Raw genomic sequence first — 18,530 nt, 5'->3', positions numbered from 1 at the left:
GGAATTCCATATAAGGATATCAGAGCGGGGAATTCCATAAAAGGGTATGAGGACAGGAACATCCCCCCACCTCGCAGGCCTTCACTGACAACAGTTTCTGGGGCATGGCATGGAAGGCTATAGAATACACAGTTTTGGGTTACACCCATCCAGTGATGAATTGGTCCCAGCCGTTCTAACCAGGACAGCAATGTCACACAATTTAATAAAATCTATTCAGTAGGAAGGCAATAAATGACCATTCAAGTGATTTACAAACTTTTGCCTCACAATTTTTTACACAATGTTTCATTTTTAAAAATATATATATGCTCTATACAATTGTGTTCATTCTCGGTGGTCTAATAAAAGCATAAATCTATCTGATGAAAAATGGCTTGTATTTCAACTATATCACCATAGCACATAGATCTGCTCTTATCATACCACTCACAAAGATCAATGATAACTTGAAAATTATTTAATTCCATGATACCTCTAAGATATTTGCAATAAAAGGACTTTTTAATTTAAAAGTCACATCAGCTGCTGTCACCATCTCCTTTTAAACTCTTCTCCATTTCTGAAACTGACATATTACAGGAGCAAAATATCAGCTGGTAACTACAGAGCTACTTTTTGTTTTTCCTTTTGAAAATTAGATTAAAAACTAGTTTAGGTGTCAATTCAGCAAAAATACAAAACTTTTCCTGGCAATCCAGTTTCATGCTCTCCTTTGATAAAATATTTTTAAGATCTTACAAAACTTACAATGAAAGGTCCTTTTAATTTGTAGGACTAGGTGCAAGTCACAATCAGCCTTCTTCAGAACAGTTCCACTGTGATGACATTAATGTAAAATGTAACACAAAATGGTAAGTGATATAAAGTACCACTAAAAGGAATGGACAGCTGGCTTGCTTTCCCACAGCCAAAAGTTTTCTCCACAAGCAGCATACATTTTACACACACTGAAACCGAGAACAGTAGTAAAGCATTAATTCTAAATGTTCATCTTGACAATAATCTTCCTAACTCTAAGGCTGTCTCTGCATAATGACAACAAAATCACTTTTATTTGGTAGTTGAAGAGGTCACAACGGTTCTGCAAAAAATGCTGTTTCTGTTTTTTCCAGATACACAAGACCACAGACACTCAAAACTGAATTACCTGTGTAATTAACTGCGTTATGACATCAACTAAACTCTATGTAAGTATCAACGTTTCACTCATGTCAACTGCTGAAAAACTGTAACATGAAATTGTACTATGCAGTGGTCCTCAACAGCATATTTTCCAGATCTTCAATATCATTATTACCCTGGGATTATTAATATTGTAAATACTTTAGTAAACACTAAGTTTTTAAATGAAAATATGAGATGAAAGTGATACAAATAACCCCCTCCCCGTAGAAAATCCCTCAGCCTGGCATAACCAATATAACAATAACTCAGAGATGATCTAAATCAGTTTTCAGCAAGATAAGGCAATGGTTTACTTCCATTCTTCAGAAAGCTGCTTGGGAACAGCAAAGACCTCCTCTCACAAATGTGAGCTACATTAAAATTATACAATCTTAAAATAGATGTCATGAAGGGAGTTCTTTGAAATCATAAAACCATGTGAGATACACTATCCAAAGGTGAGAATTATCCAAAGGTGAGAATTTTCAAAATTCAGTATTAAATTATGTCATATGTTGTATCTCTGAATGTACACTTATTTTTTTAATGGACAATAAGTCTATTTGCTTAAGAGCATCTTTCACAATCAAAGTACTAAAAGGTACTAAAGAATTAAGCTACAAATAAGGCACAGAACCTTGAGCTGATTATTTTGTAGTCATGCAAAAAATCTGCATCAACAATGAATTCTTTCAGAAGTCCACTGCTTCTGTAACATTGATTATTGGAAATCAGTATGTTACAAAGAAGTGGGCAAAGAAATATATTTCAAATTCTACTTAGAAAACTTTCTATTGCAGCACAAGAGTTTTAACTGAAATAGGTAATACAACAGATTACATAAGAAATTCTACATATATTAACTTGCTTCCTTGTTCTACTCCATTACAAATGCTTAAAGAACATACTGAGTTCAAATGTTGCTTTTTGTCAAATTCTGTAGCTCTTTTATAGAATAAAAGTTCCATCTAATAGTTGTAGGAAACACAACTGTCATGTGAATTCACATTTTCTTCCTTCACTATCACACCTACTGCAATAAAACCTAAGATTAAGATGATTCAGCTGTTAAAAGTACCATAAAAAGAAAGACTATAGCACAATAATTATATGGTAATAAAAATCTGTTAAATGCTCAGGTGTTTTAGATAAAATTACTGTTGAAATATTTTTCAGAATTTTAATCTACAACTAGAAAAGCTAAGCCACTTTTCTTTGTAATGACTTTCATTAATAATTTGGATACAAATAAAATACTCTTTACCTGGAAGAGTTGTTCTTTATTTTCTCATCAACATCACTGAGGATTTGTTGAAATTCCAATTCTCCAGGAAGGAAATTTAACAAACAGTCTAAATTGGAAGAATCAAGTGAATACTCTCCTCCCCATTCCATTTTTAGAATCTGTAAAACAGATACAGCAAAATGGTTAAATAATGAAAAAAGGCAGACTAGAAGTACCAAAATGAGCAACATTTTGTTCCCCAGAAGTATTACATTAACAAGGGAATCATTTATGTATGGAAGTACAAAATTAGTGTTGAATAGTACACCTTATGCATGCTTCTGAGTAGAGTGCTACAGAGGGAAACCAGTAAAATAAATGCTGAGATAAATTTCATAGTATCTTGCATTTCTTCAGTTTAAAGAAATCGGTTCTTTTACCTTAATCACAGTAGAAGCTTTCTTAATTTTTTTTTGATTTAGAAAGAAAATTCTCACTATTATAAATGGAAACTAAAAATACATACATTAGAGGGTAAAATTACTTTCTGTGTACTTATAATTTCCATCCATAACTACTTTCTGGAAATTCTGCACATCATTGCAAATATTTAAAACATAAAATTCCACAGTAAAACACTATAATGTACCATAAACCCAGTGTCATCTTGATTTGCACTCATTTTACTTGACAAATGTGTTGCTAAAATACAGGTTAAATCCACTGGCCTATTAAAACTAATACACTAAATCCCATGAGTCTTTATATCGGAAGCAAAGCATTAGTGAAGTTATTTTTACCTGTTTTCTGTTTTTTCCTGCTTCATCTTTTCTGAGAAATAATGAGGTCGCTTTTACAACCAGTGACGACTTATTACCAAAATTAAAGAGAAAAATTACATAAAAAGTGGAAACTTCTTATTAACCACTATATCTAATGTCTACTATTTAGTATTTAATAATACTATTCATACAGCAGCAACTATATGTGGAACAAACATGATATTCAGATGCACACAATGTTTGGGCAACAAAATAAATTAGTAAATCCATTATTTTTCTTGCAAGCAATATTTTTCTATAAAGCAACTACAGTGTTCATTGGTAATTTATCGAGAGGCACTACTAGAAAAACAGATTGGGTTTTTCAATAGTTTTTGGTCATAGAGGATTGTAGATCTACAAGTAGGAGAACTGCACATTTCTGATTTTGCTCTTCCAAAACAAACATGAAGGTCCTTTAAAGTCTAATATCTCGCACTTCTCAATTAACAGCACAACACTATGAAATATTTCATGGAAATACTGTTTTCTTAAATTCTCAGAAGCTACGGAATACCCCTTTGCAAATAACAATTCAAAGACTTTTGACATTTTGGGATGTAGCTGAAACTCAGTCATCTTGCTGGTGAAAAAGCTTGGATGTAAACCAAATACATCTTATAAAATATCAAGGAAAGATCAGCCTTTGAATATAAGACTTAACAGATGTTACTGCAATAAAAGACATCATAATTAAAAGTAGAAGTTAAATGGAAAACATTAAACAGTGCTTTACAGAACTGAGATAAAAGGAATACTGAAAATAAAGCTCTTTCTTTATGTATGATACTAGTTATTATAGACATGGTAACACATCCCTTTTCTCTTCAGAAAGATCTCAAAGAGTTTCTACAGAATGTGATGCTAACTCCATTCAATACCTATAGGTCAAATCTGTCCTTTATTCGACTATTCTTGCAGAACAGTATGACTGGTGTAAAATGAACTGTATAACAGATGTATGTTAATGCAAAAATAGTAACAGTTTGGAACAATTTAGAGTTTTCATAAAATAGCTGCACAATCAAAATTGTGTATTTATATTTATTCCTAGCTCTTTTCCTTAAAGGATAGCTAAAAGAAGTTTGTGTTTCTCAGAAAAATATCAGTATAGTTTACTGTTTGAAAAATTCACCATACAAAAAAAAACATTTTGTAAACATGACAGCCTTGTTTTCATGCATGCATTCCTGCAAGACTTCTATGTCATACTTCTTTGGTTCACTTGTCAAAATAGAGCAATTATTTCTTTCAGTCTTGGTTTATGGAAAAAAAAGCAACATTTGATTATTCAGTCTTTAACTACTTTAAATACTGTTTTAGATGGTTAATATTCATTTCTTCTTAAGAAATCTAAGAATTTATCTAATACAAGACTTTCTCTAATCATAGGAAGAAGTAAAATATAAAAATGTTTCAGAAGAAAAAAAGAACATCGAGATAAAAGTTAGCACAATTGATCAGAAATTTTGCTGTTACTTAGCGGAACCAGTGTCGGGGCCTTCAGTGCGCTAATAGACTTTAACTGTCTGATGACCTGGACTCTAAGCAGTACTAGGCTACCACTCTGGTGCCCCACTTGCCTCCCTTGGAGGCAGCAGGATGGGCATCAGCAAGGTCTCTTCCCTGCCATTTGGCTTTTCCCTCTTCACTCCCAGTGCTTGAAAGAGCAGACAGTCATTGCTGCTCTCTGAGAGCTAGTATGACACAGTCCTCCTCTGATGGCAAAAAAAGCCAATGTTTGTTAAGACAGAATTCCATTTCTTAGAGTTTTTATTATTAGGAATAATATGGGAAAAGAACTCTGTTCTGAAACTCCAAATTCTGTCCAAGTACTTAAGATACTAATAACCCATTTTTTTCTATAAAGAAGATTAAACACTTGTTATTAAGCTACATAAAAAGTATCATTCTGTCATATTTCTATCTACTATTACAGTGAAATATTGTATATTTTGAGACAAATGGTCCTAGAGAACCTGATTCAGGTGTAAATCTGTAAGTCCTATCTTAATAGGCCCAGTTCTTTTCAAAACATATTAAGAGTACCACTCATCAACATGAAAGTGATGTAGCTGTCAATCTCTTTGGTAGCTACTCAAGAAATTTAACCTATGTACAATTTAGCTTAAAATGAAATATTTTTCAGATCTCTTATTTTAACCCATGGTATCACTGTAACAATTTTCCACTTCCAGTAAGTGTAATGTTAAGAAACGATTTTTACCAAAAAACATTAGGCCTATTAGAAAAAATATTATGGAACAGTCAAGTTGATATAACAGATACTTCTTGCTTTTCCAATTCATATAATGTTTACAACTGAAGAGCACTTTTCCTGTATGTATGCTTTCTTTTTCAATGTCAATCAAAAGGAAGAAATCTACTCACAGAAGTCCTATATAAAATTATACTTAGTTCCAATTGGATATTTCTTCATTCTGATAAAACAATTCAATAAACATAATTGTGAAAACCTTCCAGTACAAACATACATGGGAAACTCCATGGGATTTCTAAGATTACTTTGTAATGTTTATATTTACTATAATAAGCATTTCTTTTCAGACCTACAGTTTGTAAAAGCAGTGTGGATCTAAATCTTGAATAGATTTTTTTATGAGCACTTTTGTTGAATATGCACATCTACACTATACCTCTATGTACATATAAATCACGATGTTTAACTATAGATTCATAGACTAACATACTGTAGAAATGCAGCTAATAGACATATCCTACTTTTTGACACATATGCTATTTTTTTTAAATACAAGCTATAGGTCCTTCATTAGACTGGGTAAAACATTAATATTAGGTCATATTCATAGTATACAAACTCATTCCAGCATTTTTAGAATCATTGTGTTGACAGAGTCAGTTATTGGTAAATACTCATCATTGTTACTCCTTTATTTCCCTATGCACTTCAGCCAGTTAAGATTCTTGCTATGACTTCAGTGGGTTTCAGATATGATAGGACAGCATCACTCATAGAGAATAGCAGGCAAATTTTGTATTATAGTTGCACAGAACACCTTGCGGGGCAAAAAACAAAAATCCATATACAGTTTTAAACTTCAGTCTACCTGGAGTTTTCTCTGAATCAATTGTTTAACTCTAGAGGAAAATTAATCAGCTGGGCCGTTGGGCCCTTTGAAAAAAATCATAGTACTTATGTGTTCAAGAAAATCATAGCAGAACTAAAGCAGAAAGTGTAAAGTTAGATATGGTTCCTCATAATGATTGATAGCACTTTGGTAAGCTTAAAACTAAATGTTAAACTTTCATGTGTTTCCAAATGTCCTGTATACATTTATGCAAATGCTAAGTAAAATATGAAGTGTTAGGCAGTATAGCATTTCATATGATGCAGATCTGAGGAGACCTGTCTTTGAGCACTATAGTACCTACTTGAATAAAATACACAGTAAGTTTTCAGAGAAAAAAAACACCAAAAGAAACCATTAATGTTTCAATAAAATCCAAAGGTAGACTTTTATACCCACGTTACTGTGTATGGAATAATCTGAACAAATTATCTAATCCTAAAAATAATCTACTTCTTATGCACTGGCAGATATTTAACAGAATCCATCCTACGGCATGTAACATTAAGAAAACAAGACTCTTCCGTGGATAAAAAACTAGCAGACTGATATTTTTTGTTCAAATCACTGATTTCTAAATGAAGATTTGTAAAAACTAATCTCATTATTTTACAACTTCACAATTCAGTCTTTAAAGTCATTCTAGAGTTAAAGAACTCATGACCTATTATTAATTTCAGTTAATGCCAATGTACTATTTTAATTCTTGTATGAGACCCTTATTTTCAAATACTTCAAATATTACCTTTAGCATGTTTCTAGATAACTTTTAAATAACCATTTTAATTTTTAAGTTAAACAGTAACTTGCACATATAAAACATTTAGAAACTATAACCTAATACATTTCTTAATTTAACAACATTTTTTCCATATATAATATTCCACACTTCAGCACAAAATGCTTTGACTAGGTACAATCAAAGCACCATGGCTATCAAATTTTCTGGATTATTTTACAGCCAATCTAAATATTTGAGAATGTCCTCTAACATTATACGAGTTTTACCTCTAGAGCTCCCATTCCATCCATATGCAGGACAATAAAAGAAAATTGTTGCCACTAGGCACTACTTTAAAAAAAGGATGTCAATGTATCCACAATTTGAAAACAGAGATATGTCAAAGTGCAGCACCGTAAGTACAGAAAATTAGCCAAATCATTGAAGCTTTTTTCTGATACTGCTTCTTGTCTTACAGAATATATCTCTTTATTGCCCTTGCAAAGCTAAAAGGGGATAAGAGAATTGGTAAGATTTTTCATAACTAAGCTTAGACTTTCAAACCATCACCTTAACAATCATTTCCTTTATCTATCTTTAGTTGCATAACTGTTTCCAGCTGCTTTACAGCACAGATGATGTCATCTCTAATCACACAGCAGGCAGCAGCAGTGATGGCAGTGGCCTGAGATACTGCTATTCAATCTGAAATTCTTGCTGTTTTGAATGTATAAGTAGGCTGAATATTTAATTTTTTTTGAAAACCACGTAGAGCTTACACAAGAAATCCATTTAAAAACTATAATTTCTTGAGCTCTACTCTGACATAGTAAAAGCTTTTCAGCCAATTTTCTGTGGTAAAAATCCTTTAAAATTGTATTACTGTTTAAAATAAAGACTTGTAAAAGAAAAAGAAGAAATTAAAAATTCTTTCTATAAAATAACATAACCCATATTTGTTTCTTTTAATATGTATTCAAGATCTCTAAATTTTCCAAGTTACCTTTCACCTACTTCCCACACTTTGCTGAAGCATACACAGCATTTACAAAAAGAATACCGTATTCTTCCAGTAAAAAAAGACATTTATTGCATACAAAAACCCCCCAAACCAAAACAGTCTTCATGATGGTTTTACTTACTAAATATTTTGAATGCCACAAAGAACTTTGAAAAAAGTTTTAATAAAATCATCTTGCATTGTTCCCCCTGCAGACTTTCCACACTTGCTGTTGTCATAAACTTACATTTAAATGTTACTGTTATAGTCATCAATTATTATCCACCACACACTTAAGATATGTTCTTTATATTTTTTCAAAGAGAGATTCTAAGTATCTCTAATTAAATTTGTAACCCTATTGAAAATAGTTTTTCTTCCAAATTCTGCCATTATAACAGTCACCAATAAGAGAGAGGGAATAAAATATAACTGAAGAAACACAGTCCTCACTGTGGATGAAAGAGAAAGTTGTGCCTTCCATCTAAAGCTGTAATATCAGAATGCAGTACTCTAAGGCAGCTATAGCAGCCATTGAATCATAACATTGTCAAAAGCCTTGAAAAAGGACTGTGAAAATGCACATTTTTGACAAATAATATATACTACTATTTTTAAGATCTATGGGTTTTTCAAACTATGCAGCTTAGTCCTGTTTTCTAGGCATTTCTAGGCACAAGAATTTAAAACTAAAATCATGAGTTCTGCCTATTGTCTCTCCCTAGTTCTTTGAGCCACAGAAAGCGAAATGTTGAGAATAGAAAGCAAAGGAATCAGCACTGCTTTTTTGGATGTGCTGGTACTTGGGACTGGTAAGAGATGTTCAAAGACAAGGACAGAATTCTCATTTACATAAACTTAATCAAACACTATTGGTCAAAGGCAGTGACTTCAAAAGAGGAACACACCATCTGGAGTTGCAATGAAACTCGTGAGTAGTTATGGCAGAAGAAAGGAACAAAGGATAATGTGATTTCATAACCTTGAGTAAAGAAGAAATGGCCATTTTCTGAGTAGCTCTTGAGTGAAATGGTCCTATATCATCTTTGTCTCAGTTGGTTATCCTGAAGCAGGAATTCTAAAGTGATTCCAACATCCAAGATTCAACATTTATAAACAAACCACTCTTAGACAAGAAGTCCACAAACATTTGGAATCCATCCACTAAATCCAGTGGCTCTCTTTATCTCCTTATTAGTCGTACAGTTACTAAACACATAAGCGTGACAACTGTCTGTATACAAGTGTAAGTGTTTTTTTTCCTTTTCTGGTTTTCAAGATTCAAGATGCCTCTTCTCAGAATTTTTTTTTGTGCCTGCAGTTCTATTATATTTAATAGATTTTTTTAAGAAAAGGATAAACCTGGTGCAATTATATCTTCTTTAGGTATGATTTAAGGCCTTACCAAAAAAATTCATTAATCAACTTTTCTGCCATTGCCATACACAAACACAGGACAGAATTAGTCTGGCATTGTCCCTAATTAAGACTACATCAATCAATATAATTGTTAAATGAATATGTTTTATGGATGATGGATGTTTTAGAAATACCTTTCAATTACAACAATAATTACCAATCAGCAGACTAAAGTAATCACTAAAGCATAGAAAAGAGATTCTTAAAAGCCTAATTAAAAATACCTACTGTACGTTTTCTTAGAATCTTCTTAGCCAAGAAAATATAAAATATATATAAAATGTAAAATAAATAGAATAATTTCAAAATAGACTATAGTATCTAATTTATTTTCAACTGCTCTAGATGAGGATCATATGTATTGAGTCAAATTTGCATAGTGGTATGAGAAAATGTGCGAGAACAACAATTACTTTTTTTCTGAAGAACAGGAACATGACATATGTATGGTGCATCCTCTGCAGAGCTGCCTTTTTAATTGTGGCAATAATAAATGCTATTTAGGCATAATATTTGAGCTTTCTCATTTTGTGTCACTTTAGAAACTCAGAAAGAAGAGGCAAATCCTTCACAGAACTATGCTTGGAAAAGCAGCAGCTACAGAACTCCTGTCTTGCTTGACATTAATGTCTAAAACTGCACAGATTTATAAAAACTGTACTGAAAGAACTTATCTTTTAACACACTGGTAAAGAACCAAAAGTACATAATTTTCAACTAAAAACCTTACAAATCCATACTAGCTACTTCTATACCAGACCATAAAAGCCTTTTCTTTTCTTGTTTATAGGAAAAATCCTCCATCCTGAGACAATACTCTTTAAGGACTATGGTATTTAAAAGAGAGAAATATCAAGACCTTTAAGGTCTTGTAGCTCAGTACATCAGATACAGAGTTGTTTAAATTTGAACAGGCAATAGCCTTCCAATGAAACTATTATATTTAAAAAGAAATACAAAAAAGGTCTGTGACCACAGCTTTTAAAAGGTAGGCTGTATCAGTCCCTTCATTGCCACACATTCTATTTTCTTTCATTACTACTCAATTTAAGGCTGAGAGCTTTAAAGATGTCCATTATAAAAAAATGAAATACAAAAGCCCTCCACAGAGATGTCTCTTAAGTTGTTCCACGTTTATAGTGACAGTCCTAAAAGCTTATTTAGTACTATAAATGTAATGGATTTGGGTTTTTTCCCCAAATACTATTATTATATTATTACTAAATTCTACATAGGGTCGGTCATATGAAACATTTCACTGGTAACTGTAAATGTCCATTAAAGATAATTCTTTTTTTCATTGTTCATTTCTTAAATGAAATGTTTAATTTTTTTTTTTGCTGGCATAACTCACCTTGTAAAGTTTCATGCAATATACCCAATATATCCCTCAGACTCTAAGGCGTAATGCAGTCATATAATGCTGCTTCTTCAGTTTTTCACCTTCAAAAGTTTTTCACCTGTCACTGTTAAGCTTCTTTTTCTCTCTCCTTGAAAAAAAACACCCCATAAGTAAAATTATAACACTGAATGCTTTTACCATGTTGTCATGGTTTAGGAATGGTGTTCCAAATTTAGTGTTTCCACTGAAACCACTCCAAATCATGAAACACAGGATCAGTCCCATCTCCCCCTGCAGCAGGATGGAGAGAAGAATTGGAGGTACAAAAGGTAAAGATTATGGGTTTAGATAAGAAAAATTTACTGGAAACAGCAATGACATAAGAAAAATGAACAGTAACGGGAACAATAGTAATAAAAGGGTGTACAAGAAAGGCGAACAATTCACACATGAGAAAGCTCACCACACGGGAACTCGCAATATGTGAACCACTGCCACACTACACCTGACCAGAAGACTCCCTTTGCTCTACCCCTGGCATTGAGGTGAGGTAGTATAGGATACCATCTGGGCCTTAGCCAGACTTCTCCCAGCTACTGTAAAAAATTGATCTTGTCCCAGCTAGAACAAGGACACAGTTGCAGAGCTTTCTGATTTGTTTCTGTCATTTTCCTTTTTTTCCCCTTTTAGTTAAGAAAATTCTTAAAGTCTAGTTAAAAATCATAGCATAAAGGCTACCTTTTGTCACCTTCAATTATATTAAATGCATTGATTACACTGGGTATGTTTCATCTAGAACTTTGCATATCAAATTATTTCAACTATTCAAATTTTGTTCTCTACCACTTTTTTTTGAGTTTTCACTTTTTCCAGAAAAGATAAAGTGAGGCACTGAGAGTAATTCTTCACATAAGGGATTTTCTTCTTCACAACTCCTATATTACATAAGAAATAGTTGACTTCTAAAAAAAAAAATCACTGTAATAAAAACTTAGCAAATAAACACTTTGTACATGTTTATTAACTTTTTTTAAAAAAATAAACATTTTAGAAATAAAATGTCATTGCTTTCTCTCTTCATAACCACATGCTGCCACACTGACACAAGTATCAATTACACTAGTTGTTAACACTCCCTAAGGTTACAGAGTCTTTTAAATTATACCATGTTTTTCCTCACATCCAGCTGCCACTCTATTGAATACAGCAGGCTAAATGGGCAAGCAAATCCTCAAATACACAGTTTTATTGCCTAGCATTTTATTCTCAACTACCACAAAACATGATTGCCTAGGCTTATGTGTTAGCCAACGTATAGATAGTATGACAACAGACTATGATTCCTACAGTATAAAAGATGGCAAGTTTTATAGATCACGAGAAGTAAGGCCAGATGTTTCTGTGCTGGACTTCCAAATATCAAAAGTTCAATCAGACATAATCAGGGTACAATACTCATTAGGAAAGAAGTAAGAATAAAGAAAAATTAGATAAATTATAACTTTAAAGAACCATTACATAGTTTTTAGGAAGGCAACAGAGTAAACATTAATAGTTTACAAATACACACTTCCTTAAACTTACACACTTACACTTTCTTAAACTGGGTAAGTTATGGATCCAAAGAAATTAATTTTTGCAGCACTGATTTAGTTTAAATTATTTTATAAAAGCATCAGTGTCATGTCCATGTTCTTGTCAGATTATTTCAAGCAGATGACTAAAAGAAAACAGAGCGTAAGTTCTTAGCAAACCTGTGGATTTATTAGCTCTCAAAACATCCAGTTGGTATTTCTACCTTGCAGTAGCTGCTGTATGACTGAATCTCAAGATTTTTCATAGACAATCACATACTTTTATACTCAATCAAAAATAACTGGAATAATTGTTCAAAAGGAAGACAATGCTATTCCACATGTAACTTATCTTTGATGCAGGCCAATATGCCATTGGCCTTCTTGGTCACCTACTCATACTGCTGGCTCGTGTTCACCTGGCTGTCAACCATCACACTCAGGTCCTCTTCTGCTGGGCTGCATTCCAGCCACTCTTCCCCCAGTCTGTAGCACTGCAATGGGGTTCATGGGATCCAAGTGCAGGAACCAGCACTTTGTCTTATTGAATCTCATACAGCTGACCTTGGCCCACTGATCTAACCTGTCCAGATGCCTCTACAGAGCCTTCCTACCCTCCAGTAGATGAACATTCTGCCCAATTTAGTGCTGTCTGCAAACTGTCAAGTCTAGGGGGTAGACTTGATCCCCTCGTCCACACCATCAATAAAGATATTAAACAGGATTGGGCCCACAACTGAGCCTTGAGGAATCCTGCTAGCGACCAGCTGCCAACTGGATGCAACATATTTGCTACCACTTTCTGGGCCTGGCCATCCAGCCAGTTTTTAATCCAGTGGAGAGTGCACCTGTCCAAGCCGGGGGCTGCCAGCTTCTCCAGCCGAACGTCACAGGAGACAGTGTCAAAGGCTTTGCTGAAGTCCAGGTACACACATCCACAGGCTTTCCCTCATTTACCAGGCAGGTCATAAAAGACGATCAGGTTGGTCACGCAGGACCTGCCTTTTCTAAAACCCATGCTGGCTGGGCCTGATTCCCTGGTTGTTCTGTATGTGTCACATGATAACACTCAATATAATCTGTTCCATAACCTACCCTGGCACTGAGGTCATGCTGACAGGACTTTATTTCCCCAGTTTCTCCCTCCAACTCTTCTTGTAGACGTGTGTTTTATTGGCCAATCTCCAGTTGTCTGGGGCCTCCCTCCTTAACCAGGACTAATGGTAAATGACAGAGAGTAGCCTGGCAATCTCTTCTGCCAGCTCCCTTAAGTGAATCTCATCTGGCCCCATAGACTTGTAGGTGTCTAAGTGGCACAGCCTGTCACCAACTACTGTCTCCTGAAATGCAGGGGGCCTATTCAGCTCCACATCCCTATCTACCACTTCAACGGACTCACTGCCCTAAGGATAACAGTTCTTTCTGTTGAAGACTGAGGCAAAGAAGGCATTAAGTACCTCAGCCTTTTCCTCATCCTTGGTGACAATGTTTCCTCCCCTTGCCTAATAAAGGATGGAGATTTTCCTTGGACCTCCTTCTGTCGTTAAAATATTCATAAAAATGCTTTTTATTATCTCTCACAGCAGTTGCCAGATTGTGTTCTAGCTGAGCTTTTCCCTCTCCTTCTCTTTACATGACCTAATGACATCCTTGTACTCTTCCTGGGTTGCCTGCCCCTTCTTCCAAATGTCATAAACTCTTTCCCCACCCCCCGAGTTCCAGCAAAATCTCCCTGTTCAGCCAGGCCAATCTTCTTCCCCAGTGGCTTGATTTTTAGCACACAGGGATGGCCTGCTCCTGCACCTTTAAGATTTCTGTCTTTCCAGCCTTCCTGGATCTCTTTGTTATTAAGGACTGTACCCCAAGGGACTCTCCAAACCAGTGTCCTGAACAGGCCAAAGTCTGCCCTCCAGAAGTTCAAGATAGAGGCTTTGCCTTACTTCATCAAGAGTCAAAAACTCTATAATTTTGTGATTGCTATGCCCAAGATGGCTTCTGACCACCACATCTCTCTTCATAAACAGCAGGTCTAGCAGAGCACTACCCCAGGGGGCTCTCTTACCACTGTGTTATCTTCCACACGCTCCAGGAACCTCCTAGACTGCCTCCTCTCCGCGCTGAGTTTCCAGTAGACATCCAGCAGGCTAAAATTTCCCACAAGAACAAGGTCTGGAAGTCATGAAACATCAGCCAGTTGCTTTTAGAATACTTCATATGCCTGTTCAACCTGGTTGGGTGGTCTGTAACAGTCCCACCAGAATGCCTTGTTAGCCTTCCCCCTGATTCTTACCCGCAGGCACTCAACCTTATCATCACTATCCTTGAGCTCTATACAGTCAAAACACTCCCTTAATGTAGAGAGCCCCCTCACCGCCTCTCCTTCCTCGCTTGTCCCTTCTGAAGAGCTCCTGACCATCCGTTGTACTCCAGTTATGCAGTCATTTCACCTTGTTTCTGTGATGGTCACTATGGCATAGCTTTCCTGCTGCACAATGGCTTCCATCTCCTTCTGTTTGTTACTCCTGTTGTGTGCATTGGTATAGATGCACTTCAGCCGGGCTGTTGATTTCACCCCCAACAGTGGCATACTGCCTCCAGGCTCATGTCCAGTGAGCCCGGTCTTATCCCCTTCCCCCTTCAAACCTAGTTTAAAGCCCTCTCAATCAACCCTGACAACTCATGGGCTAGAATCCTTTCCCCCCTTTTAGACAGGTCAACACCATCTGCCTCTAGCGAGCTGGGTGCTGTATAAACTGCCCCATGACCAAAAAAGCCAAAATTCCACTGATGGCACTAGTCTTTAAGCCATATGTTGATTCAGGTGGGTTCTCCTGTTCCTTTCAACATTCTTCCCTGCTACCAAAAGGATTGAGGAAAACACCATCTGAGCTCCTGTCTCTTCAACCAGTCACCAGTGTCCTAAAGTCCTTTTAATTGTCCTAGGACTTCTCAATCTCTTCCTGCTGACCTGGACAACCCAAAGTGGGTAATAACCAGAGGGCTGAATAAGTCCTGGGAGTCTTCCAGTAATATTTCTTACCTGAACCCCAGGGAGACAGCAAAATTCTCTGTGGGATGGGTCCAGTCAGCATATAGGCCCTCAGTTCCTCTCAGAAGGGAGTCACCTACAACAACTACCCTTCTTTCCTTCTTAACAGCTGAGTTGTAATGCATCTGGTTGACTGACTTGCTCTGGGCAACCCCCAGGGTAGACCTTCTAGACCTTCAACTTCACTATCATTTGCCCGCCTCTCAAGTTTCAGAGCCTCATACCTATTCCATAAGTGCAACTTGGAAAGGCAAGTGAGGCTGGGACCAGATTATCCTGCTGCCCTCACTAGGGACTTGCTTCCATTCCCCTCCTTCTGCCTAATGGAGAGAGCATCAGGTTTCCTCTGACTCTTGCCAAGCTTCCACCTGCAGCATTTCTCTCAGGGATGGAAGCGTGTGACTCCACCAGCATATTTCTCTCTCATGCTCCCTTATACTCCTCAGCCTCTCCACTTCCTCTTCAAGCTCTGCCACCAGGCTGAGCAGATCATCCACCTGGTCACAGACAAACAGGCCAAGTTCAAACACTCCCTGCAGCTGGAGACCTGGACAGCTACATGCTTCTGAGGGAGCTCCATCTGGGTCACCACTTTCCTTCTAGCAACACCTTTCAACTACGTGGAATCCATTTTTGGGCTTCTCTAGCTAGGTGAGCAAAAACTACTAGGGGAGCTTGCCTCAGGAGCTGGGAAGGTGACTGTGCCTTCTTACATGCCCTGCTTACATGAACTGTCACATGAACTGCTGTGCCTCACCTTGACTGATGTGCACATCCTCATTTGAAGTAACTGTATTTCTTAATATCACATATTCATTGTCTTTTCTCACAAATTCTATTGTTGATTTTGACTAAATTTTTTATCATTTATTTCTCAGATGTAACTTCAATCACCCATAGTTCCAGGCTGTAACTTCAGACCCCTTCTTAATATACAAGTAAGTCATCAGGCTGGCATCATTATAACGGATACCAGAATAGGTGCCAGAAAATAACTCTAATTCTCTCTCATTTAACTTGTTAAAAAGATATAACTAGTGAATCTGGATGTTATTCGTGCTACTGAAGGCGAACATAATTTAGTAACAGAATCCCTTTCTTCAAGTACTAATTTCAAGAGCTTCTCAGTGTTAAAAAATTCACAGTTCAAAACTACTAAGAGATCTCAGTATTTTCTCAAAACCCTTGTAACAGATATAGGAGTCCCTGCTAGATAAATAAGAAGATAATCCTCTATGGTATAAAAATAATTATGATGGGAGAGTAACATTTGATAGAGAAAAATACAAAATGCTGTTGTTTTTCATGTACTTTTTATTCAGCTTCATTTCACTTACTTGACTTCTGAAATGTGGAAATTTACTTCACTTTGACATCCTACCAGTAAGTTTTAAAACTACTGAAAATGCTTATTTAGTATAATGTCCTCACTTTACAATTTTTCTTCTGCTTACATTATTTTACTATTCCAACAAGCTATTAACAGCTAGTATCAGAAAAAGGCGGGAGACTAATATTTTACCAAAATATAGCACTAGTTTCTAACTCCAGTGGTTCTAGGAACAAAAGCCACTACATACTACCAAAACAAATCATCCCTTTACACAAAACACTGACAGAAATGTAAAGGGGAGAGTATCCCTTAGAAATCAACAAGTGTTTAATCACTGTGTGGAGTAGATTCTGCTGACCATGGCCTCCGTAGAGGCCCACCAGAAGCCTTTGGTATCCTCATCTCCATTTCTCAGTAAAAGATTCCAAGTCCTTTCCCTTACATTTGTATGAATTAATCTTTGCAGGGAGGAAGAAGTGGGAAGAGAACTTCTGCTAATTACAAATACTGGTGTACATTAAATTCTTTAAAGAAAAAATTATAAAAACACACCTTCACCACAACTGAAAGCTCTGCTCTAAAAATTAATTATACAATGAAAGGAATGTAAGCTGAATTACACATCTCAATAGGAACTGAAATATTAAATTACATCTTCACAGACTACCTTATGCCAAAATGTAAATGTGTATTACACTTGCAGTAAAAATACTACATTGTATGAATTGTGAAATGCATTTCCATTGTTTATATTACGAATAAAACAGTACAACTATTACATGCTAACGTGGACAAGCAATGAGGAATCTGACATTGACTCTGGAAGTTTACAAAATAATTCATATTCACTGTTGCCAGGAGCATCTCCTCTGATCTGGTGTGTTCTGATCCTCTAAACAATTATCTTACTTTTTATACTTGAAAACACTGCAAATACTGAAATGGTAGCTTTTGAGTTTATTATTTCCCTCTCCTTGCCCTTAAGATTCATTCCACAGACAACAGACAGTAGAAAATGTAGCTTGATTCAACTAATCTCCCCTTTGATGTATACTAGACACCAGGAAACAAGAGGTGGATTCCAAAAGAATAGGGATATTTTCAAAATTACAGGCATTTGGCTGAGTAACATGGTAAAATCTGCATATTCAGGAAAGGCAGGTCTCCCATAACCCTAATTAGCCTAGAGTAAGTTAATACCAACTGTAAGCTGAATTTTAAATGCTCTTCCACTTAAGAATACTATAATTTGGGATAATTGTTTATTTATGCACTTCAAAGTACTTGTGAACACAAAGCATCTAAAGAATACCACCACTGAATCATAGAATTATAAATATTCTGAGTTGGAAGGGACGCATCAGGACCATCGAGTCAAACTCCTGTCCTGCACAGGACACTGCAAGAATCACACCATGTGCCTGAGGGCATTGCCCAAACACTTCTGGAACTCTGTCAGGCTTGCTGCTGTGACCACTTCCACAGAGAGTCTGTTCCAGTGCTAAACCACCCTCTAGCTTTTTCCTAGTATCTAAACTAAACCACTAAACCTCCACTTCATGCCATTTCCTTGAGTCCTTTCTCTGGTCTCCAGAGAGAAGAGACCAGTGCCTGTCCCTTCACTTCCCCTTGTGAGGAAGCTGTAGACTACCATGAGGTCTCCCTTCAGTCTCCTCCAGGCTGAACAGACCAAGTGACCTCAGCCATTCCTCAGACGGCTTCCCCTCCTGACCTTCCACCATCTTTGTAGCCCTCCTCTGGACACTCAC

At 36.1% G+C, this 18,530-nt stretch overlaps 1 protein-coding gene across 11 annotated transcripts in view; it reads right to left on the bottom strand.

The window, feature by feature from the left end:
• The window catches only part of KIAA0825 (KIAA0825 ortholog), a 248,123-nt gene that overhangs the window by 209,629 nt on the left and 19,964 nt on the right, over positions 1-18,530 (bottom strand). For 8 of the 11 annotated variants that reach the window (XM_027708751.1, XM_027708741.1, XM_027708743.1 and 5 more), the window contains one exon: positions 2,432-2,571. In XM_027708751.1, the coding sequence (XP_027564552.1) occupies positions 2,432-2,562 (131 nt within the window). In that variant the 5' untranslated portion in view covers positions 2,563-2,571. Of the gene's footprint in view, positions 1-750; positions 985-2,075; positions 2,213-2,431; positions 2,572-14,441; positions 14,464-18,530 lie in introns of those variants that run through there. The other 3 variants (XM_027708749.1, XM_027708744.1, XM_027708750.1) reach the window with 3 other exon arrangements.

This window comes from Neopelma chrysocephalum, unplaced genomic scaffold, assembly GCF_003984885.1.
Source record: "Neopelma chrysocephalum unplaced genomic scaffold, ASM398488v2 Primary Assembly neopelma1_96523, whole genome shotgun sequence".
NCBI lineage: Eukaryota > Metazoa > Chordata > Aves > Passeriformes > Pipridae > Neopelma > Neopelma chrysocephalum.
The sequence above is the reverse complement of the archived record's forward strand: the minus strand, read 5'-3'. Positions and strand labels throughout refer to the sequence as shown.